Source organism: Balaenoptera musculus, chromosome 14, assembly GCF_009873245.2.
Source record: "Balaenoptera musculus isolate JJ_BM4_2016_0621 chromosome 14, mBalMus1.pri.v3, whole genome shotgun sequence".
Lineage (NCBI taxonomy): Eukaryota > Metazoa > Chordata > Mammalia > Artiodactyla > Balaenopteridae > Balaenoptera > Balaenoptera musculus.
Window position 1 is genome coordinate 29,965,555 of NC_045798.1, and position 21,401 is coordinate 29,986,955.

At 44.7% G+C, this 21,401-nt stretch overlaps 1 protein-coding gene across 4 annotated transcripts in view; it reads left to right on the forward strand.

The window, feature by feature from the left end:
• The window catches only part of PIEZO2 (piezo type mechanosensitive ion channel component 2), a 348,479-nt gene that overhangs the window by 235,822 nt on the left and 91,256 nt on the right, over positions 1–21,401 (forward strand). For 3 of the 4 annotated variants that reach the window (XM_036823700.1, XM_036823703.1, XM_036823702.1), the window contains exons 8-17: positions 3,327–3,489; positions 6,147–6,266; positions 8,889–8,927; positions 9,860–9,998; positions 10,789–10,934; positions 13,688–13,918; positions 14,590–14,713; positions 16,189–16,463; positions 18,259–18,407; positions 20,446–20,619. In XM_036823700.1, the coding sequence (XP_036679595.1) occupies positions 3,327–3,489; positions 6,147–6,266; positions 8,889–8,927; positions 9,860–9,998; positions 10,789–10,934; positions 13,688–13,918; positions 14,590–14,713; positions 16,189–16,463; positions 18,259–18,407; positions 20,446–20,619 (1,560 nt within the window). The remainder of the gene's footprint in view (positions 1–3,326; positions 3,490–6,146; positions 6,267–8,888; positions 8,928–9,859; positions 9,999–10,788; positions 10,935–13,687; positions 13,919–14,589; positions 14,714–16,188; positions 16,464–18,258; positions 18,408–20,445; positions 20,620–21,401) is intronic. The other variant, XM_036823701.1, reaches the window with a different exon arrangement.

Genomic DNA, 21,401 nt, shown 5'->3' on the forward strand with positions numbered 1-21,401 from the left:
ATCTGGACTCAGAGAGGATGAAGAGCTGGTGACTGCGGCCGTACCCAGTTGTCATAATCAACATCAGGGCCCTGACTGTCGTCCTGGCTGTAATCCAATCCCGCCTTCCTGGACCGCTGGTATCCTGGTGACCCCTGCAGTACTGAATGGTTGGGGTACCTAGAAGGGACCCACTGATACGCCTGTATTATGGGGTGTGGTTGTCCTGAGAGACAGCTGACTCTGTGTAGCCATGCCTGGCCTGCTGGCCTGGATTTGCGTTGCCAAGGAATTGGCGGGGCTCCCGGCATCCTACCCCCCTCATCCGCGACCTCAGAAGAGTCACAACTACCTCAAAGAACCAGACAAATCAATAAATAGCAAAACCAAAGGGCCTGAGATTTTATGGCAAATCCCAAATGATCCAGTGAGGCTCAAGTCGTGGTGTCTGGGATCAGGGAGAGGAGGCCAGGGGACACTCGGCTGGGCCATGGGGTTATTCTCCAGGTGATGGAGGACAGGAGATAAGGAGACGAAGGTGACGCGCTGAACCCGAGCGTTCTGACGGTAACTCTGGCGATGGTCCCAACACAGAGGAGGGAGAAATGGAGACCGTCATCCGGATTGCCATTGTGCAGGAGACATGGAGAGCTGCCCTGTGGACGAGGATGCTGGTCATGAGATAGAGAGCCGAGCACAGGCCAGGCGCCCACGCAGGAGCGCGTGCCCGGCTCCGATGGGTCTCTGCTGGGAGTGGACCATGACTCGGGACCTGTCTCCAGCCGTCCTCTGAGAAGTGGAAGAGGTGTGAGGTCTTAAGATTCGTTCACACGCTTGCACCCATCCCCACGCCCTCTCCTGTTAGGTTCCGTAAGGAACTGAAGGTCCAGAGACGGTGAGCCGCCCACCAGATGCACCTGCATCCGTCACCACTAGAACTGGGCCAAAGGGATCTTCCAAATGCATAGAAGAGAAGATCTTTATCTTTCTGCCTCTAAATAAGCAATAAATGGAATGCATTGCTCCATAGTCGTGTCCCTGTATCTTCTCAGGCAAAGAGACATTTCTATGGAGAGATTTAAGATAGTCATTTTGAAGTTCTTTTAGTGATGGATACATTTTAACAATGTAGATATCTTTATTCAATCAGTTTGGACCAGGACCACTGTGAAGACACTAATGGTTAGTGGGAATCATCACAGAAGGAAGTCTATAAATATCCGATGATGCGTCAATAATGAAATAGATTTTACTGTCACCATGGTCATTCCCTGACTCCACTCCCCAGCCCAGCAGCTATCAGGATTTCTCTTTTCTCTCACCTACTTATCTACCCTTTTTGGACTGTCCGGAAGTCCAGCATTCTTCTGATGACCCCGCCCATCGCGCATCCCAGACACCCACAGACAGAAAGGGTCTCTGGAACACCCTGCTCTCACTAGACTCACACATCACAGTGTTACCGTTAGACTGAGAGTGAGTCCTGGAGGGCGAGGGCTGTGATACCACTTTTCTGTGTGTTGTCAATATCAAGAAGCAGTCTTGGATCACAGGAGGTCTGCAATAGGAAGATAAGGAAACGAAGTAATAGTTGGATATTGCCTGGCATCCTAGAATCGTAGTGCCAGAGAGGATGTACAAATTTCCTATCTGGTATAGGAATTCTCTCTATAGTATCCAGGCTCTTTAAAGAGAGAGAGAGATGTTAGATCGGACAATATTTGCATAGCCCTGTTAGAAAAACTTCCTTACAGGGCAAAACAGTCTTACATGCTATAGCTTCTACCCTTGTTTGTTAGTCTATACACTGCTGGTACAACAGGTAAGCCTGATTGCTCAGTTGGAATGAGCTGTACTATCAACGGGAAGGTGTGGTGTTGATGTGATACAGGGTTTTTTTAAGAGGCACATAATTCAGTGTACAAATAAGTGTGGAAATTACCACTGACTTTCTGGTGGGGAAAACAGGTATTTTTAAACTGACGAATGGTGAGGTTATTTCTATCGTATGTACCAGGTGTGGGGTGAGAAGAGAGAGGATTTAGTAGCTGAAATCTATCACTTAGGTTAATCCAAAGACTGTCCAGTTTGTCTGATCCTAAATCTAAAAGCTTTCAGTTCTGTGTACTTCATAGAAGAAATTTGCATTTTAATGGAGGACTGCAAAACGATTTTTGGAATGTTCCATCATTCTAAGTGGGGCATAACTCTTTTGTTATCAGGAAATTTTTCTCTGTAATGCTAACTACAGAAAAAAATCTGCCTGGACCTGGGAGAAAAGATCTATGATAAGAGCAAGTTCTAGTATAACTCTTTTCTGATAAAATCAAACAAAGTTACTTTCTATGTAGCTTTCTGTAAAATCTGTGTTCAGCAGTTCACTAATACTGCCCTGGCCTCGTGATAATAGCAGCAGTAGCTCTGAGAGGTTTTACAAGTGGAGAACCCGTAGTCCTGGAAAACCTTATAACAGTAAAGAATGGGATGTAAAAGTTAAAGGAAGTTTGCGTGGAAAAGCTACGTACAATAGAAAGATGTAAGACTCACTTAACATGTAAACATGTTTTACTTTGTAGAGTCACTTCTAAGAAAAAATTCACATAAAATGAATTTCTGAATGAATCATATTTACACAATTCCCTATTATATAATCAGAATGTATCTGATTACATGGTAGCAATCAACATTAAAAAAACCTATTTCAGAATTTAACACTTAATGATATAATTAATTTTAATGCTGTGAAAAAATCAAATTGCCCATAAATAAAATTCGACAGAAATATGTCTTACAGAAACTCTAGCATACAATATCGGCTTTTATGGCTGAATCATAGAACTGTGTCCAATTTTAATACTTGCCCAATAATATCAACACTAACTGAATAGCTAGTGCTAAATCCCACCGAAAACAAAGTATGTGCTCATTTAGCTGGACTTAGTAACATGTTACTACATACCTGACACTTCAATAGTGCAGGGTTTTAATAGGGCTGATTGACAATTCAAACATACATTTCTAATAGGTGTGCAAGGATTTAGTAATTAGCTAGATTTTTGAACCAGGGTAAAAACCATCTGGGTAATGCTGGCATGAATTTTATACACACACTAACACACAAGTGTATGATTTTAGGATGCATATATTATGTGTATATTTTATATATACACACACAGATACTATTTAAAGATGTAGTTATATATACAGAAGAGTAATGAAGTATTTAGAGTGGGATGGATCCACCTAGGACTAGCTCATGAATGTGTTAAAACCAGCTGTTTGTATTCTGTTGACTGGACCCAGATCTTTGTAGCATCAGTTTAATATTTTTCTTTGTTTTGAAACAGGTTGTTTGGTATCAAATCAGTCATTCAAACAGACTGTTCCAGCACGTGGAAGATCATAGCAAACCCAGACCTGTCATGGTACCACCATGCCAACCCCATCGTCCTGCTGGTGATGTACTACACGCTGGCCACTCTAATCCGAATCTGGCTACAGGAGCCCCTTGTAAGGATCAAAGGTTTTCATGGTCTTGTCTGCAAAGTAGCCTGGAAACTCCAGGGGAAAGTGTTCATTCCTATCAACTGCTGGCTAATTAGTACTATATGCCAAAATAACTATAGTGTTCTATTATAATATTTTGCTTCTGCCAAGAGTTCTAACTGAATACAGATACTATCAGGACGAAGACCAGCTTCCCTATGTTAACATCACCCCTGGCTGCTCAGATGGTCGGTGGTGAGGGGAGTGGAAGCGTCGTTTTTATTGAGCACTTACTAAATGCCAGGCCACATGCTAGGCTGTTTACATACATTTTCTCATTCAATCCCCTGCATAACTCTCAAGAACAGGTATTGTACCCGTCTTAGAGATGAGGAAAACGAGGTTCTAGAGGTAAATCACACATTTACCAAACAGTAAATATGGGATTCAAGCCCACGTTTGCCGACAAAGCTAGGATCTCTATGATGACACACCCTGTTACCACGACGACTGGAGTTTCCTAAATCTTCTCAGACCTCCAACCTCTGATGGTGCCGTGGGGATGTCCCCGCTCTCGGTGGTGCCATAACCCCCGGGGGCCCCACCACGGGGCAGGGCTGAGGACTGGGTTGTTCCCTGTGGGATTATTAGTAGAATGTGGCACTTCGGGGACAGGACCAAGGTGGCTTGTGGCCCCTCTCTTTTCCCTTCTGTGACAGGAAACTCCAGTCTGCTTTTGCTTCCCCTAAATGACCCTGAGAAGCTCAGCTGTAAGGCAGCTGATCCGCACACAGGGAGGCAGGTGGTGTAGACGGGGCTGCCGCACTTCACCTCATGGCCACGTGCTGGGGAGCAGAGCTCACATTAGACACCAGCCTGGCGCCTGCGATGCAATCCCTCCAGCTCGGGGGCCCTGGTGCCCCGCCCGCCTCCCCTCTTTGTCTGCTCATCCAGGCTCCATCCACGCGGTCAGCCGGCCAGGCAACCAGTGTTTATCAAGAGCTAGCGTCTCAGACGCTGGCCTGGGGCTGGGGGTGGAGCGTCGGCCCAGGTGCGAGGCCCCGCTCGGGGGGACTGTACATTGTGCAAGAGGAAAAGCAGCCCCCAAAGACGTGAGCAGGCCCAAGTCAGCGCAGTGAAACCCTGAGAGGTGTGTACCATCCCTCCCGGCGGAAGTGCCTCCTGCAGGAAGGGGGGTCTGCCCACCTCCCTCCTGTGAGAGGACCACACAGGTGTCCTTGTTGGCAGGGCTCTCACGACTCACCTCTCCCTTGGACCCAGTGATGGCAGTGACATGGTGACAGAATGCTCTTAAGGGCTCCTGGAGAACCCCAATTACCTTCTGTTACCTTTTCCTCCAAGTCTCTTCTAAGATATGAGTGTGCCCGTAAAACCCCTTAAAGTGGTACTGTGTTTGCTTCCGCCACAAACACACAGATGTGGATATGTGTATACGCACACATAAAAGTGCAAAAGAAATTAAAATATCTCACGGGAACTATTTCTGAACAATGTCTTAACCAACGATGGAAATGACTTTAAGGCCTTCGGGTGCACAAGAGTTCCAGGTGCCCTTGGCTTTCTCCGTGGTGTGTCAGGCAGGAGCTTGTGCACAGGTGCTGCTGGGCTGTTACAGCCCCTCAGGCCCAGGAGACACTTGGCCTCCTTAGCCACGGGCCCTCTGGGGTGGACAGTCCACGTTCAGGCCACACAGCTCACAGCAGGTCACAAACAGCAGCGTCTGTGGGGGGTGTGTGGAGAACAGGGCCTAATTCACACCAGCATCAACCCTCAGGGGTCTGTATTTTAAGTGGGGCTGGGACACGGGACTTTCTCACTGAGGTGCTGGTGGAGGGCAGGTGCCTGCTTCTATCATGGTTCCAGGTGGCCTGGCACGTTTCATGGAAAACGTGAGTTCTATGGTAAAAGTCTACGGTATGTGTTTGAGAAAGAGAGAGAGAAGCAGGTGTCTGGAGGTGAATGTAACACACGGGCTCCCCGGGGCATCTGGTGCTCCCCGTGGGTGCTCTGTGTTCACTGGGCCCTGGGAATTGGGCAGTGACACTAAGTGCCCTCCCTCTGCCCCCATATCAACATGTGTTAGTGCCCTTTTACGGGGCATCTTTGTTGGGAACCATCCTCAACCACCAAGTGCGTTCTGATCCTTTTTTTCTATCTATCAACTCTCCTGTTCAGACCAACTGTCTGATTCAAGCCAAGGTCCCATTAGGCAAGGCAGCTGTGTTATGCATCAGCTCTGTTTTTGCTTAATATTGAGTGTAAGCTCTAGATGACTCTGCTTTTAGTAAATGTCTTCTTCATTAAAGATTCCCGTGGCTGGGTTCCACAGTCAGGTGTGACTTTTGTGAACCCAGCCCAGCCCCTTCCTCCTGCAGGTTAGAATACACACAGGAGGCTCGGTGACATAACGTGAGCGCCTGTTTCTGTATTTCATGGGGCTTAGCAGGGATCAGGAACAAGCGATACTGCTGTGCTTCGCGTTTACAGGGTGGCATTTTGGCCATTTTTGAAAGTGTCTGGATAAAAGCGCATGTAGTGTATACGTTACTTTACAAAATCATCCCATGGGGGTAGAGATGGGCAGCTGTGTCTGGTCTCCCAGGCCGCTGAGGGGCTGCTCTGGGGAGCAGGGCTGTCCTGTGGGTTATTCTGTGTCTCAGGTGCAGGAAGAGAGGACCAAGGAAGAGGACAGAGCCCTGGCCTGCAGCCCGGTCCCCATCACAGCCGAGAGGAGGCGGAGCCTGTGGTACGCGACCCACTACCCCACGGATGAGAGAAAAGTAAGCCGCAAGGAAAGGGGTTTCTCATTTATTTTGCTGCTTTTTATTATATTGCTGAATTCAGGTCATGTTAAGTCCACCTGCAAACCCAGATTGCTCAGTTTACAGGAGCAGTTTGATGATGAAGTCTTAGTGCCCAACATCTGTTCAGAGAAGGGAACCCAGTGCTTCGAAAGGAAACCCCAGGCTCCATCAGACCCAGCCTTTTATAGTTCAGTGCTTCCCTCTGAAGTCTCTTAACCCTGGAAAGAGAGAGAGAGTGTTCTTAATTAAAAAAAATAACTGTGTATTTAAAACAAACAGAAAACAACAAAGCGGCCCCTTGGCCCTGGGCGGTAACAGCTTGGGTGGGGGGGTGCACTGCAGAGAGTAATCCCCCGTGTCGGGGTGGCTGCTGCAGTGACGATGACCGCTCACACGGCCGCTCGGGACACCGGCCAGTCTGTGTGGACATGCAGAGCCGCAGCCTCTCGCTGTGTCGGGGCCGCAGTGTGGATGCCAGGGACGGGAGCACAGCTGTGTGATTCTTAATCTTTTCACCATTTGTTCACTATTTTCAACACAGCCTAGCCACTGACATGTTAAAATGGCCCATTTGCAATGTGGTGAAGACAGACGCTCACAATTCTCAGACGGGGTCAGCACTTTGCTTCCCAGCACGTTTGGGAATCGAGGCGCAGATTCTCTGATTGACTTGGTGGAAGAGTTTCTCTAAGACACGTGGTCCTAGTTGATGCCTGACTGTCATGGACTGAGAGACAGGGAAACAATGAATGAACTTCTCAGGGAGCTGGCAGCCACGTGGAACAGACGTGGTGCCCGGAGACCTCTGGGGTTTCCGGGGGCGCTTTCCTCCCATCACACGTGTCAGACTGTCCTGCCATCTCACTAAGCCAGAGAGACAGCACAGCAGTTTCCAAAATGAGGTCTGTGGGCCATCTCCGGGGACTCCTGGGACCCTTGCGGGGATCCACAGGCTTGAAACTATTTTTGTAATAATACTTAAGACGTTCGCCTTTGGACTATGTTGACAATTGCTCTGATGGTACAAAAGCACCAACCAAGGCAGCAGCACGAACCCCCACAGCCGTGGTCGTGTCCTTGGAAAACAAAGCAGAAAGGCCAGTTCCACTTAAGAATATTCTTGATGAACCAGGAACAGTCATTGCTTTTCTTAAATCTCAACCTTGAGTCACATACCTTTTTAATATTCTGAGTGACACAAGGGGAGGTCCCCCTGAAGTGCTGACCCCTCGAGGAGGAGAAGCACTTGGCAGGTGAGCGGCCCAGGTCTGCGTGCAAGAACAGCTGACAGACAGTTTGGGGTGGTTCATGTGTGGACATTCAGCGGTTACTGGAAAGTGAATGGAGTGGTCCATCGCTTCAAGGCAAACAACTGACAGCATTTGTTGCCAGTGATAAAATGAGAACTTTTAGTGAAAATTAGAATATTGGAAGACTCGGATTTTGTGCAGTACAGCGTGTCAGTATTCAGTGGAGCTGTCTAATCCCTGAAGCACATCACCAGCACGTGCGGTCACAACGTGTGTGTAGGTAAAGGACCCGGTCAAGGTGCAGGATCCTCCAGGGGCTTTATTGATTCCACACACAGCTCGCCTTCGGTTACTTCCCATCTTGAGTTTGGGACAGGGTCCAAGGAGAGGATCCACAGTCTGGATGGACTCCTGAGACACTTCTTTCTTTTCCAACTGCATCGCTGGGTGAAGCCAGAGTTCCTTTAACTACTTCAATCAAAACAATACATCACAGCAGATTGAATGTGCAAACAGACATGAGAACCCAGCGGTCTTCTTTTGAGCCAGACATTAAAGATACTCAAAAGCATAAAACAACACCACTCTTTTCACTATTTTTTAAAAATACAGCTATTTGAATAAAATTATTTATGTGAACAAGTTTTTTTCCAATTTTTAATGAATTAATAAGTGAATAGTTTTAATGCCTCAATTTTAATTTCTAGTACGATAGATACTGATGGATAGGACCCGCATAAATAAAAACTCTTTGGGACCTTCAGTGATTTTTAAGAAAGTGAATGAGTTCCGACCCAGAAAAAGTGGGAGAACCTTTAGCTCAGCAGATGCTTGTTACTGGGGGGAGCCCCAAACCCCTAGCACTAATAGAGCTAAAAGGCATAATCGTGTCATAATTCTTTTGTTGCAGACAATACACAAATCTTAATCCCAGCCCGCACTGCACATCAAATCTTCTTTATTATGAAACATCAATTTCTTGAAAAGTCAATACTTTCAGAATTCTGCAGACGTCTCAAAGGGTCCTAGGAATATAAAACCAAGCAGCTAATTCTATTAGAACAAAACACTTGAAAGAACGTAATCAGCTTTTGTAGTCATGTGGTTAATGAGTGCTTGCTTACTGTCGTGATTAAAAGTTAACATCGGAAACTGGAAAGGGTTATAAAAACACCACCCTCCAGCTGCATTATTCATGCCTTTGTATTTTGCATGGCAATTTTAACACACTAGCATCCAGCTAGTTGAAGGGATGGGTATATGTGTAGTACAACTTTATAGCTGTGTATAAACATCATGATGCTTTCTGCTCACATATTAACATGCTGTCCTGCATTGCTTTTTGCAGCTTTTATCCATGACTCAAGATGACTACAAACCATCTGATGTTAGTATATCCTTAGAATTCTCATTTTTGCGCATGTCAGTGATGTAAAAGGGACATAAATGGAATTAGCCCCTCTGAGTATTTTAATGGTCTATAAAATTTCCATACGTTTTAAAATAATTTTTTTGCAGAAATTGTATCTGGTTTATTGTTGTTAAAACACTGACTCATAAAACATGAGCTCACATATAAACATATAAAATGTATTTAAACTTTTAAAAAGCCACAGTGAAGGGTTTGCCTGTTCCATGATTTGAATAAGAAGTCTTGCATGTCCATGGACACACATGTGTATGTGTGTGTGTACATGTTTATATGTATATGCATAAATGAAAAATTGTAAAGCTAAAGAGACAGAGAGCAAAAAATAGGAAATTGTACTTAGTGTACAAAGTGCTACAACATGGGAATTGCAAGCTGCAGCATCAGGTAGAGACCTGTGGGGTTGCTGTCTAACCTGAGAATTTGCTAAGTCCTGAGAGCCGCGCGGGGTGTGGGGCAGGCAGCGGGGCCCGGGCAGTGCTCGGGCTGCAGGCCGGGACCCAGGCGAGTCTGGAGTTCCTGTAGCTGGAGGATGGCTGGCGGGAGGGGCCGTGAGCTGAGGCTGGAGAGGAGACAAGAGCAGGTCCTGAAGCCTCAGCAGCCTTTCCAGGCTTCACACTTCATACCGAGGACGGAGAGGGGGGCACGGCCTGGGGTGCAGCAGAGGTGGGCAAGGTCAGGTTTACCTTGTCCTGTGGTGGCTCTGTGGGGTGTAGGTTTGGAGGGGGTGAGCAAGACTGTCTTGCTAGCGGGCATCACTGCCGACAATGCTTGGCCTCCCATCGGCTCTGCAGCGTCCCATGTGCCCACCTACCAGAAGGGATGGAGGCAGGTCCACACTGGAAACCACAGCTGCTGTCACAACTGCTTTTGTCCCGCCCCCCCGACAGGGCCTGCTGGTGACTGTGAACGGCAACCCCGTGGATTACCACACCATCCACCCGAGCCTTCCCCTGGAGAACGGCCCCGCCAAGGCCGACCTGTACTCCACCCCACAGTACCGCTGGGACCCCGCCGCTGACTCCCTGGGTAAGGAGCTGGGATCTGGCTTTGGTTTATCCTCCTGCAGGAGCTCTGAATCTGTCTTTGGTTTATCCTTCATTGGATTCGGTTCTTTTATTTATTTGGTTGTGCTGGGTCTTGGTTGCGGCAGGCATGCTCCTTAGTTGCGGCTCGCCGGCTCCTTAGTTGCGGCTCGCCGGCTCCTTAGTTGCGGCATGCATGTGGGATCTAGTTCCCTGACCAGGAATCAAACCCTGGCCCCCGGCATTGGGAGCACAGGGTCTTAACCACTGCGCCACCAGGGAAGTCCCTCTTTTTCTTTTTTTTTTTCTAGCAGAGGTTGCTTTCTTCCATGGTCGGTCTGATGAAGCTCATTTCCTTAACTTCTGCCTAGATTTTGCCCCTCCATCTTGCTCTGTGTGTTCTGTCCTTGGGTACAAAATAAGTGGCCTAATCGGGGTAAACTTTGAAAAATAAAAAGTAAAAAATTATTTTAAACAAGTCAACTTGTTTCTAGTGTTAAACCTATGTGCATATGTGTGTTTTAGTCTTTCTGTAATTTGATTGCATAATCACGGCCAATAGTTTTGCTGGTTAGTGGATGAATATCCTCAGAAAGAGCTCTTTTCATCTAATAAAAAAACCAAGAGCCCCAAAACTTGAACGAGGCCTTTCTCCCTTTTCTCTCAGTTTATTGTGTTGAAAGAAAGCTGCCTGTTACTGGAGATGACAAATGCGTGCTCTGTACTGCTTGGGACATTTATGTGAAATTCACATATTTGCATAGATTTTTATATAAAATAATCTGTCCCTCTAGAAAAGAAAGAGGGAGAAGATGAGAAAGAAGAATTTGAGGAGGAGAAGGCCCATGAGGAGAAAAGGAGTGTCAAAGTCCATGCCATGGTCTCTGTGTTCCAGTTCATCATGAAGCAGAGTTACATCTGTGCCCTTATCGCTATGATGGTGCGTGCCTACGAGAACCCTTAACTTCTGTCTGGATTCTGCCCCTGTATCTTGCTCTGTGTCCTGTCCTTGGGCACAAAATTAGTGCTGGAGGGATGGACGGTGCTTGCACCCCGCCGACTCCAAGCCCCACCACCTCCTCCCGCCAGCACCGATGTCTTCATCTTCCCAATGTCTTGGCAGAGAATGGTTGCTTATGGTAATTTTTCATGGGCCCTTTATATTATAGATTTCAAAACCATGTCCTTTTAAATATTAATACCTTTCTCTCAAATTAGCCTAAGTCAGACTGTCCCCTATTTTGCCGATTTAAAAGGACATATGGGTAGTTTTTCTAAGTGGCGTTGAAGGTGTTCACGATTAACAAAGGCCACTTTTATTTCTTTCAGATAATGAGGGTTATAGTCACAGCTTGTCTTAGATTTGAGTCTTTATTCCATTTGAGCTGCAACAAATGTTTACCGATCTAAGCAGCAAGCACCGAGTCCCCAAGGGCTTCTTCTGGTTGTGAGCTCTCAGTTTACCTGCGTTTCTGCTCACCGCCAGGAACATGCCCCATCTCCAGCATCAGAGCTTCAGAAATCGTCCTTGGGACCAGAGACAGGATATAAAAGAAGGCCAATGTCTGCTCTTCCTAAAAACAAATTTTACTGGGAAAGCTAATTTATTTTGAGAAACTTATTTAACACAAAAGTCTTCAAATTTTGTGGCCAGTAGTGAGATCCCATGGACACCGTAAATGATAAAAAATGAAAATATTCTATGATTCTAGGGAAAAAAAACACCTAAACACAGTTTCCCTAGGCTCTCAGTCCAGATGTCTCCTGAGAAAACCTGTTTGCACGTCAGCTTCAGCTTCTGCAAGGACCATGGCCATGGCTGAGAGCATTGGGAACAGAAAGCTCCTTGAAATTAAACATGGCTCTCTTGGGGACTGCAAACTCTGTTCTCTAAATAATATGAATTCTGGGCTCTCTGGGTACTTTTTGACACTTTATAGGTCAATCCCTAATTTACACTACAATAAAACTCTATTTGAAAACATCAAATAATTCAGATTCTGAACTCAAAAGAGTATACATTTCTTTTTCTGTCTCTAAAATGAAGCCAGAGAAGTTGGTTTCTTTATGTAAAGAAATAGAGCTTAAAAAAAAAAAGGAAAAACTTGAAATACACATTCAGTTCCTCAGTAGAAAAGAAATCTATTGTAAAAACAACACAGGAGAGCAGATCTTTCGTTAAAGACGTGCTCTTGTCTGGTGCCATTTCAGTTGTTTTCACGGAGCCACAATATTAATGCTTTAAAAGTGCCTGTCTTCCGTGGAAGTTCCCCCGTGGCAGCAGACTTTTAATCACAGACAGAAAGGAGCAAGGTCTGTTAGAACGATAGATGTCTTTATTCAAAAACACAAAGAGCAAAATCCTCATAATTTCTTTTTCTCCCTCTTTCACCCAAACAAAGATAATGTACAGGGGGAAAAATCCGCTGGAATTATAATATCTGCGAAGATTACTTTCTTGGGTCCCCCACAAAAAAATGGCAAGGTCAGATCTGAATTTCATCCTGGGATAAAGGCATTAAATATTACCGACCTTTGATAACACTATTTCCAAGGAATACTATCTTCATGAAAATAATTCAGACTTGGTAATAGTTGTCAGTCACTCACTTAATTTTAATAAAAGCAATTTTAATTTCCAGTTTGTAATTACCGTATGTTTTAACCAACAGTTTTAAATAACTCTACATTTAAAAAGCTAGCTCTGCTTTAGGACAAATTTGCACATTGCTGCAAGGAAGTATTTGTTTGTTCTGTGCTGACTTTATTTATTTATCTTATTTATCTCAATACTTATCTGCTTTCCAGAAGCAAAACAGACTTGTAAAACATTTCAGACTTTACGAATAACTCTTGATAATTCGTGATACTCAAGATTATGACTTGATTTCAATTAGCTCCAAATAACAGCTAGAAAATATTTTTAAAGACCTTTTCACAGAAATTTGGTATCTGAGATTATGGTATGAGAGGATAGATTTACTGAAATTAATGGTACTCATGAGCCTGATTTTCTAGAATGTTCCAGCAGCTGCCCTTTGAGATGTCTTCTGGATCTGTGGGAGTTTGGTGTGAGTGGAAGATGTCTTGCCCCTTGCAGGGCAGAAGGGGAGTCCGGCCTCTCCATTAACCTGACTTTACTGTTTGCGGTGTGTGGACACCTAACACTCCACCTCCTCCTGGAGATTCCCTGGTTCCTATCATGTCTGTCTTCCCGGCGGGTCTGCTAAGGGTGACCCCTGAAGCCAGCTTGTGTGCTGACCCTGTGGTCCCCGCAGCTTCCGTTTCTGAGCCCAGCTTGGCCACACTCACCCAGCACCCTGAAAAAATAGCCGACCCCAAGCTGGTTTGGAAGAATAAAGGAGAAAGCACTTACGGTTGCTTCTCATTCTGCAAAGCAGGGTGAAAAGGAAGACATTTGGGGCTGCAGGGCAAAGGACATGGAGTGAAGCCCCCTGCCCGACCCTCTTCCCTCCCAGAAGTCGAGGGCAAGTGCTAGCTCACAGAGGCAGCATTTCTCCTCCCTGTGTTCCCTGCCGCAGCTGGGACGTCCCTCCACGATTTCACCACAACACCCTCCCTCCATAGTGTGAATGTTACTGACCTCTTCCTGCTAGATAACGTCTAACTTAGCAGGGTGGGGCCTGTACGTTGTATTGACCGTCACCGTTTTCTCCTCCTTCCTCCCTGGAGGCATGGAGCATCACGTACCACAGCTGGCTGACGTTCGTGCTGCTGATCTGGTCCTGCACTCTTTGGATGATTCGCAACAGAAGGAAATATGCCATGATCAGCTCTCCATTCATGGTTGTCTACGGAAATCTACTGCTCATATTACAGTACATATGGAGTTTTGAACTCCCTGAAATTAAAAAGGTCCCAGGATTTTTAGAAAAGAAAGAGCCAGGGGAACTTGCCTCAAAGGTAAGTGAATAGCAAAGCAAGAAAACAAAGCATTCAAACAAAACCACGGTAATCAAAACAAACACATCCAAGCAAAAAAGTACAAAAATAGGTTCCAAATATTTGCTGCTGCTTGAAATCATAATGTTTTTCCTAGCCCTCAGGAAAATGTTAATATAAACATGTGGGCACTTAGAACAATTCCCCCTTCAGCTTTGGGAAAAGAATGGGAATATTAAGGGGTTCTATTTGCTGGGAAGAAATGTTCTTCTTCCCCATCTGTGGAATTCTTTAAAATAAGGACCACTGCAGAAATAACAGGGATCGTGGAAGAAATACATCTTCTTCTGATACTTGTGCTGGTGTCAGGGAAGGACCGGAAATCAAGGACTAGCACCTTGAAGAGGACCACTGGTCCAAGTTGGTTTCCAGCCCAGATTGTCCTGTGCATCTTCCCTGGGCGTCCCAGGCATGAATGCACCCTGGTACTGGACGGCATGCCAGCGTCCTCGGGAAAGGAGATTTAAAAGCCAGTGACTTTCAGCTGAAATCAAGTGGGTGCCTGACTCTATCTCAAGTGGAAAGGTTTATGTAATGTGCTCCCACTGAAACGCAGAGAAGGCGTAGTAGTTGTTGAAATAGGCTTATGCTTCAAAGGCTTGATGCTCGTGTTCCTAATTCTCTCCTTTCAGATCCTTTTCACCATTACGTTTTGGCTGTTGCTGAGACAGCACCTCACAGAGCAAAAAGCTCTCCAAGAAAAGGAAGCTCTTCTGTCTGAGGTCAAAATCGGAAGTCAGGAAAATGAAGAAAAAGGTAATTAGTGCGTGAGGTGTGTGATGGGAGGAAGGGCCCCCGAGGACATCCAGGGGGCTCTGCTCCAGACCAGAGGGAGGCCAGGTGTAGACGTGAGCAGATAAATGACCGCGTCCCGGGGCTAAGTCCCTGTCCACATGGGGCGTCCACAGGAGCTTCAGAGACCCTGTGTCATTTGATCCTCACGAAAGTGACTCCCACTTCAGGGAAGAGAAACTGAAGCTCAGGGAAGGGCACTGGGTTCTCCACGGTCACATTTGCTGAGTGTTAGTACCAAGAAAGTGACTCAAATCTTCCAAATTCAAATCCTCTTCTTTTCAAAAACAAATATACCACAAAGTCAAAAAAAGAATCTGATGTTTTGATGATCGATCACCTCTGTAGTTTTAGACCTGCTATATGGGTAAAATGAGAGCCTCTCACTCCCTACCTGCCTGGATGTACCAATAAATATCATTTAATGTTAGTAGAACGGCTTGGAGACCACTAGTGATGTATGTAGCCTTGTCTGAAAAGGACGCCATAAAGGTTCACAGAGGCTGGGCTGGTAACCTTAAGACTAACCCGGTAAGGAGGAGAAAACCAACACGCACCAACTCATCCTTTTCTTATAGTTTCTCGTTTAGACCTAACCATGGAGTTATTTTTCAGCAACAAAAGTCTATAAGATTTAAATCTTGACTCTTTGACTTTGGATGTGTCTGTTAATAGAGTGATTAAATTCACCAGTTACTTTATATAAAGAATAGTTCATTTAAGATCAGCAGTTGCTCTGACCTCTCACCTCACTTGCATTCCCCTCACTCTGTGGATCTCCTGGTCATTTGAATAAATTATTTAAATGTATTCAATAGGTTGCCTTAGTAACACAAAAATGAGTCATATATTAGCATATTTTAAAGTAAGACCAAATATAAGCTTTTCCTTGCAGTGCATAAAACTATTTTAAACTTAGGTAAATTACAATTATTCTTCAATTCTAATTTAAATTAAATTATATTTGGCTTTAACTCTTACTTTCTTAGTTCTCTAAAAGCATACTATTGGTTAAGATTATTACCATTAACCCAAATCCAGTAAAATACTGCTAGGATTGTCTGGAGTCATGTTAACAGTTGGAATTTGAGATTGTCATAGTAGTTTTTATTTGTGTTATTGTTGCCTATGTATTTTTCCTCGATCCTGCAGTAGTTACAGCAGGATATTACAAGTGAAATAGGTGTTATAAAAAGATGAGTATAAAAATATTACCAAATGTATTTCTTTAAAACTATATTTCAAGAAGGTTAGGAAAATGGACTATAATTAGCTCCGTAAATTCTGCCTTGTTTATTAGAACCATCTAAAATTATTTAAATCATATGGTAATGCATGAAATGCGTGCGCTGTGTGGCACTCACATCACACTGGTCAGAGTGTGGTTCTGAGCTGTGGTTGACCAGCTCCATTGAACAGCATGGTCTTCTCTTTTGAAGATGATGAACAGGACATACAGGTGGATGGGGAGGCCCAGGAGAAGAAGGAAGAAGAGGAGCCAAAGGAGGAGAAGCAGGAGCAGAAGAAGGAGGAGGAGGAGGAGGACGAGCAGGACATCATGAAGGTGCTGGGTAACCTGGTGGTGGCCTTGTTCATCAAGTACTGGATCTACGTCTGTGGAGGGATGTTCTTCTTCGTCAGCTTCGAGGGTAAAATCGTGATGTACAAGATCATCTACATGGTGCTCTTCCTGTTCTGTGTGGCCCTGTATCAGGTGGGTATGCAGCTGTCCCTGTTTTTCAATCCTCACATCTGTCCAGGAACATACGTGAGCTTCTTTCGACAAGACCCTAAGTTTCTATGACCTCGTGAAAACGTCGTGTAAAGGGGTCGATGAGATTCAGACATTACGCACTAGGAATCCTAAAATGAGAAGTAGCTCCCTTCAGCTTGTTCACTGATTTTAAATGTTAGGTTCTTAAAATGGCAGAGAAGTGGTTAGAGTGGGCATCCTTGTCTTGTTCCTGGTCTTAGAAATGTCCATCAACAGAGGAACGGATAAAGAAGACGTGGTACATATACTCAAAAGAATATTACTCAGCCATAAGAAAGAATGAAATAATGCCATTTGCAGCAACACGGATGGACTTAGAGATTACCATACTAAGTGAAGTGAGTCAGACAGAGAAAGACAAGTACCATATGATATCACTTACATGTGGAATCTAAAATACCACACAAATGAACTTATTTACAAAACAGAAACAGACCCACAGACATAGAGAACAAACTTATGGTTACCAAAGGGGAAGGGGGGGAGGGATAAATAAGGAGTTTGGGATTAACAGAAACACACTGCTATATATAAAATAGATAAACAAGGACCTACGGTATAGCGCAGGGCACTATACCCAGTATTTTGTAATTACCTATAAAAGAAAAGAATCTGAAAAAAAAAAATGTATAGCTAAATCACTTTGCTGTACACCTGAAACCTATACAACATTGTAAATCAACTATACTTCAATAAATAAAGTAAACATGACAAAACTGAAAAAAAAACAAATCCATGGGTAAAAAAAAGTCAGAAAAAATTCATAAGTTTTTCAAAAATTATTAATTAAAAAAAGAAGTCTGCATCATTAGATTACACTTTTGAATAGTAATGTAAAAACCGTGGCTGGGTAATCTAAAATACTGGATAATATTCGGTTCATTTGTATTTCAACTTTGGAATCAGAAAATCATGCGCGTGTGTGTGTGTCTGTGTGTGTATACAAATGTATGTATAATGCATTGAGTGCTTTAGTATTTCATTAATTAGAATTTATGAAATGTTATATTGAAATGAGTTAGCCTCTCCACAAATTCCATGTAACTGATGATGGGTGGGAGCCCGATGATGTACACAAGTGCAACAGTAAACGTTCCTGCCGGCAACCAAGAAAACACGTAAAGCAACCTCGATTAACAAGAGTCAATTACCTGTGGAGATGAAAATGTCTCAACTGAGGTCAATCACATTTTGAAATACCTTCTGAAATTCCGGGTAGATGTTCTCTAATGGAACCCCACAGGTTTTTGGTAAAGAGGGATGCCTCCTCTCTGTGGTGGTTTCACATTTGTATTCATACGGCATCACTCTGAATTTCAAAACGGAGGCAGTTTCCCCAGCCATGACCACAAGGACAGACTATACCTCCTTGAAAGCCTCCCGTAGACCAGATATAGACCAGACATCATGCCGAGGTAAACATCATTATTAATGATGATGATATAAACATCATTATTTCATCCTCAGAACAACTGGCAAGTAAGTACTCTTGAGGAGGAAACAAGCTTAGGGTGGTCCAGCAGCTTTGCCCAAAGACACAACTCACAATTTCTGGTGGAACCAGATTCCAATCCACAGCCACCCAACCCTACGAGGAACAGAGCCTCAAAAACTAAAAATGAACTTGACTTTGTTTTCAAACATTTGTAAATGGAATCACCTGTCTTCTTTGAATAAACCAGGTATTTTTGTGAGTTTTCCTCTGACCACTTTTTTTTTCTTATTTGTTGTTCAGGTGCACTATGAGTGGTGGAGACGGATCCTGAAATATTTCTGGATGTCGGTGGTTATCTACACGATGCTGGTGCTGATCTTTATATACACATATCAGTTTGAAAACTTCCCGGGCCTGTGGCAAAATATGACTGGATTGAAAAAAGAAAAGTAAGTAATTGTGGTGGACAGTGGGATGGAAAATAACAAACAGCGTGAAGCTGTGAATGCGTGTCATTCAAAACATCTTTCTGGGAGGTTGTTGTAAAACATGACATCATTACTGGCTATAAGTTCCTTCAGAACTTATAGCCAGTGATGGCTATAAGTTCTAGAAAAATGGTACAGATGAACCAGTTTGCAGGGCAGAAATTGAGACACAGATGTAGAGAACAAACGTATGGACACCAAGGGGGGAAAGTGGCGGGGGGTGGTGGTGGTGGTGTGATGAATTGGGAGATTGGGATTGACAGATATACACTAATATGTATAAAATGGATAACTAATAAAAACCTGCTGTATAAAAAAATAAATAAAATAAAATTCAAAAAAAAAAAAATAAAGGTTCCTCCAGAAGAGGACTCAGGTCTTGGCCATTTTGGGTTCTCATGACCTTGCCCTGAGCTTTTAGCACATAGTAGGTACTCAATAAATATCAACTGAAAAGTGAATTTTCTGCCCATTATTAATGAAATGGCATTTTCTAGTGTCGGTTTCATGTGAAGCACACCTGCCCGGTTCCTCACTGTCATGCTTCCTCCTTTCTTAACTGGAGCCCAGTTCCTTATCAGTAGATTCATAAGGTAACACATCAGCCTCTCCTCACTGATGGAGCCGGTGCTAAGATCTAAGGAGTAGTTGGTGCCACAGGAAAAGTGCTCAGAGACTAGTGGTGATGAAATCTTTCTTGTGCATGAAATAGAAGTCTAGGCTTTTCTAATTTGCTTCTATAAACTTCTGAAGTTCATTTAGAAATCCCACCAGCACTGGGCATAGAGCTGAGTATCCTGAGGTGGCCAAGAGGAAAGTTTAAAAGGAAGGTTCACCGTGTAGCCAGACTAATATATCTTTAAGTCAATTCAGCAAATATTTCTTGAGTGCCTCCCCTGGGCCAGACACTCTTCTGTACCTGAAGATGCAACAGGAAGCAAGAGAGACAGAGTCTGAGCCCTGTGGAGTTTATAGTCTAGGAGAGGAGACAAACCAAAAGCCTACGTAATGTACAAACAAATCAACTGCGGCACGTCTGTGAAGGAAATAGAAACAGGTTGAGGTACTGAAGAATGGGGGAGAATAAGTAGAGATGGAGTAGTTAGGGCAGGCTTCCCTGAGGAGGCGTCATTGTTTTTTTTTTTTTTTTGGCTGCGCCACGCAGCATGCAGGATCTTAGTTCCCTGAGCAGGGACTGAACCCACGCCCTCGGCAGTGAAAGTGCCGAATCTTAACCACTGGACAGCCAGGGAAGTCCCTGAGGAGGTGTCATTTAAACTCCTGAAGAATAGGAAGGAGCTTGTCTTTAGAAAAGTGTGTGAGTTGGGAGCTGGGAGGTGGATGAACATTCCAGAAAAAGAGAGCAGCAAATGCAAAGGCCCTGAGGCAGGGCAGACTTTGGCATGTGTGTGTGTGTGTGTGTGTGTGTGTGTGGAAAGGCAGCAAGGCTGGCCTGTGGGGAGCAAGGGGAGAAGTGGGAAAGGTCAGCTAGGCACCCGGAGGTGCAAGGCTTGTAGGTAGTGATGGTTCACATCTCATTTATGGTGAAATTTCTATAAGTCTTTAAAGCACCCTTGACTGGCTGAGGAAAAAGTGATGTGTGTGGGGGACAAGAATAGACCCAGCAGGACGGTCAGCCAGCAGTGGGGGGGTCCTGCGAGTGAGGATGGTGGCTCCACCTGGAATAGGAGGTGCTAGAGATGAAAACGAGGACAGATTCAAGGGATGAGGTTGAAGGAACGCAGATGGTGGAGACCAGAAGGCAAAGAAAGTGTCGGGGGAACACCCTGATCGGGGCGTTTTGCACGAGGTAGAGGGTTGTGCCAGTGAAGAGCAGGGTGGGGAGAGGGCGGTGGAGAGCAGCTCAGCTGCTTCAGGAAATGGGGAAATCGAGAATGCTGTCTTGAAAACACTCAATATGAAATCACTGTGAAACAGCTAACTTCCAGTAGACATTCGGGTAGGAGAGCCCACAGGGGAAAGCTGTTTTGTTTTGCAGGCTGGAGGACCTTGGCTTAAAACAGTTCACGGTGGCTGAGCTCTTCACGCGCATATTCATCCCCACGTCCTTCTTGCTGGTGTGCATCCTGCACCTGCACTACTTCCACGACCGCTTCCTGGAACTCACGGACCTGAAGTCCATTCCCAGCAAGGAAGACAGCGCCATCTACAGGTGAGCCCATGCAGGAAGCTCCAGGAAGGCAGCCTGGACCCTCCCAACCATCTCACTTAGAATCTCAGCCCTGAACTTGCCATGAGTATCAGCCTGTAAGTGGGGAAAAAATGAGAAAAAATGTGGAATATTTGACGGCACTTTGTGAAACAGTTGGTAGTGACTTATGATGGTTCATGCAGTGATCTTGACACGCATGTGAATTAGTTCAGAGTAGCTGTGGTGGTGATGTGTCTTTTGTGTCCAGGCTGGTGAGGTGTTTTTAGAACATTTACAGAATCTGGCTAATTCGGAGGATGAGTTTTCAGTCGCACTAACAGGCAGAGAAGAAGTCGCTGTGAGTGAGAGCGCAGTGCAGAATTCTCCCGTCCGTCTTGGAAGGGAAGAACCTTGGCTAAAAGGAGAGAATCTGCCATCTATGAGTAACCAGAATAAGATTTAAGGAAAGAAAGTGAAGGCAGTGTTTTCTTTCTTCAGCTCCCTGTTGTGGTCTGCCCATCAATAAACATAAATTGTTTACAAGTAGCAGATGGATCTGGCTCTCCCTGGCCATGTGTGCTGAAGCCACGGTGGGTCATCACACGTGCCTAGATCTGCTCCATCACGGGGAAATTACAAGCATTCGTCTAATGAACCTTGATACTGATTTTCCTCTCTGCTTCACCTAATAGCCTGTGATTCAGTTCCTGGAAAAACACTTGTTAAGTAAATAAGGGAGCAAAGTGCTGTATTCAAAGGAGCACAGATGCCACAGTTGAAAATTCCCCTTAGCTCTTTTTCAA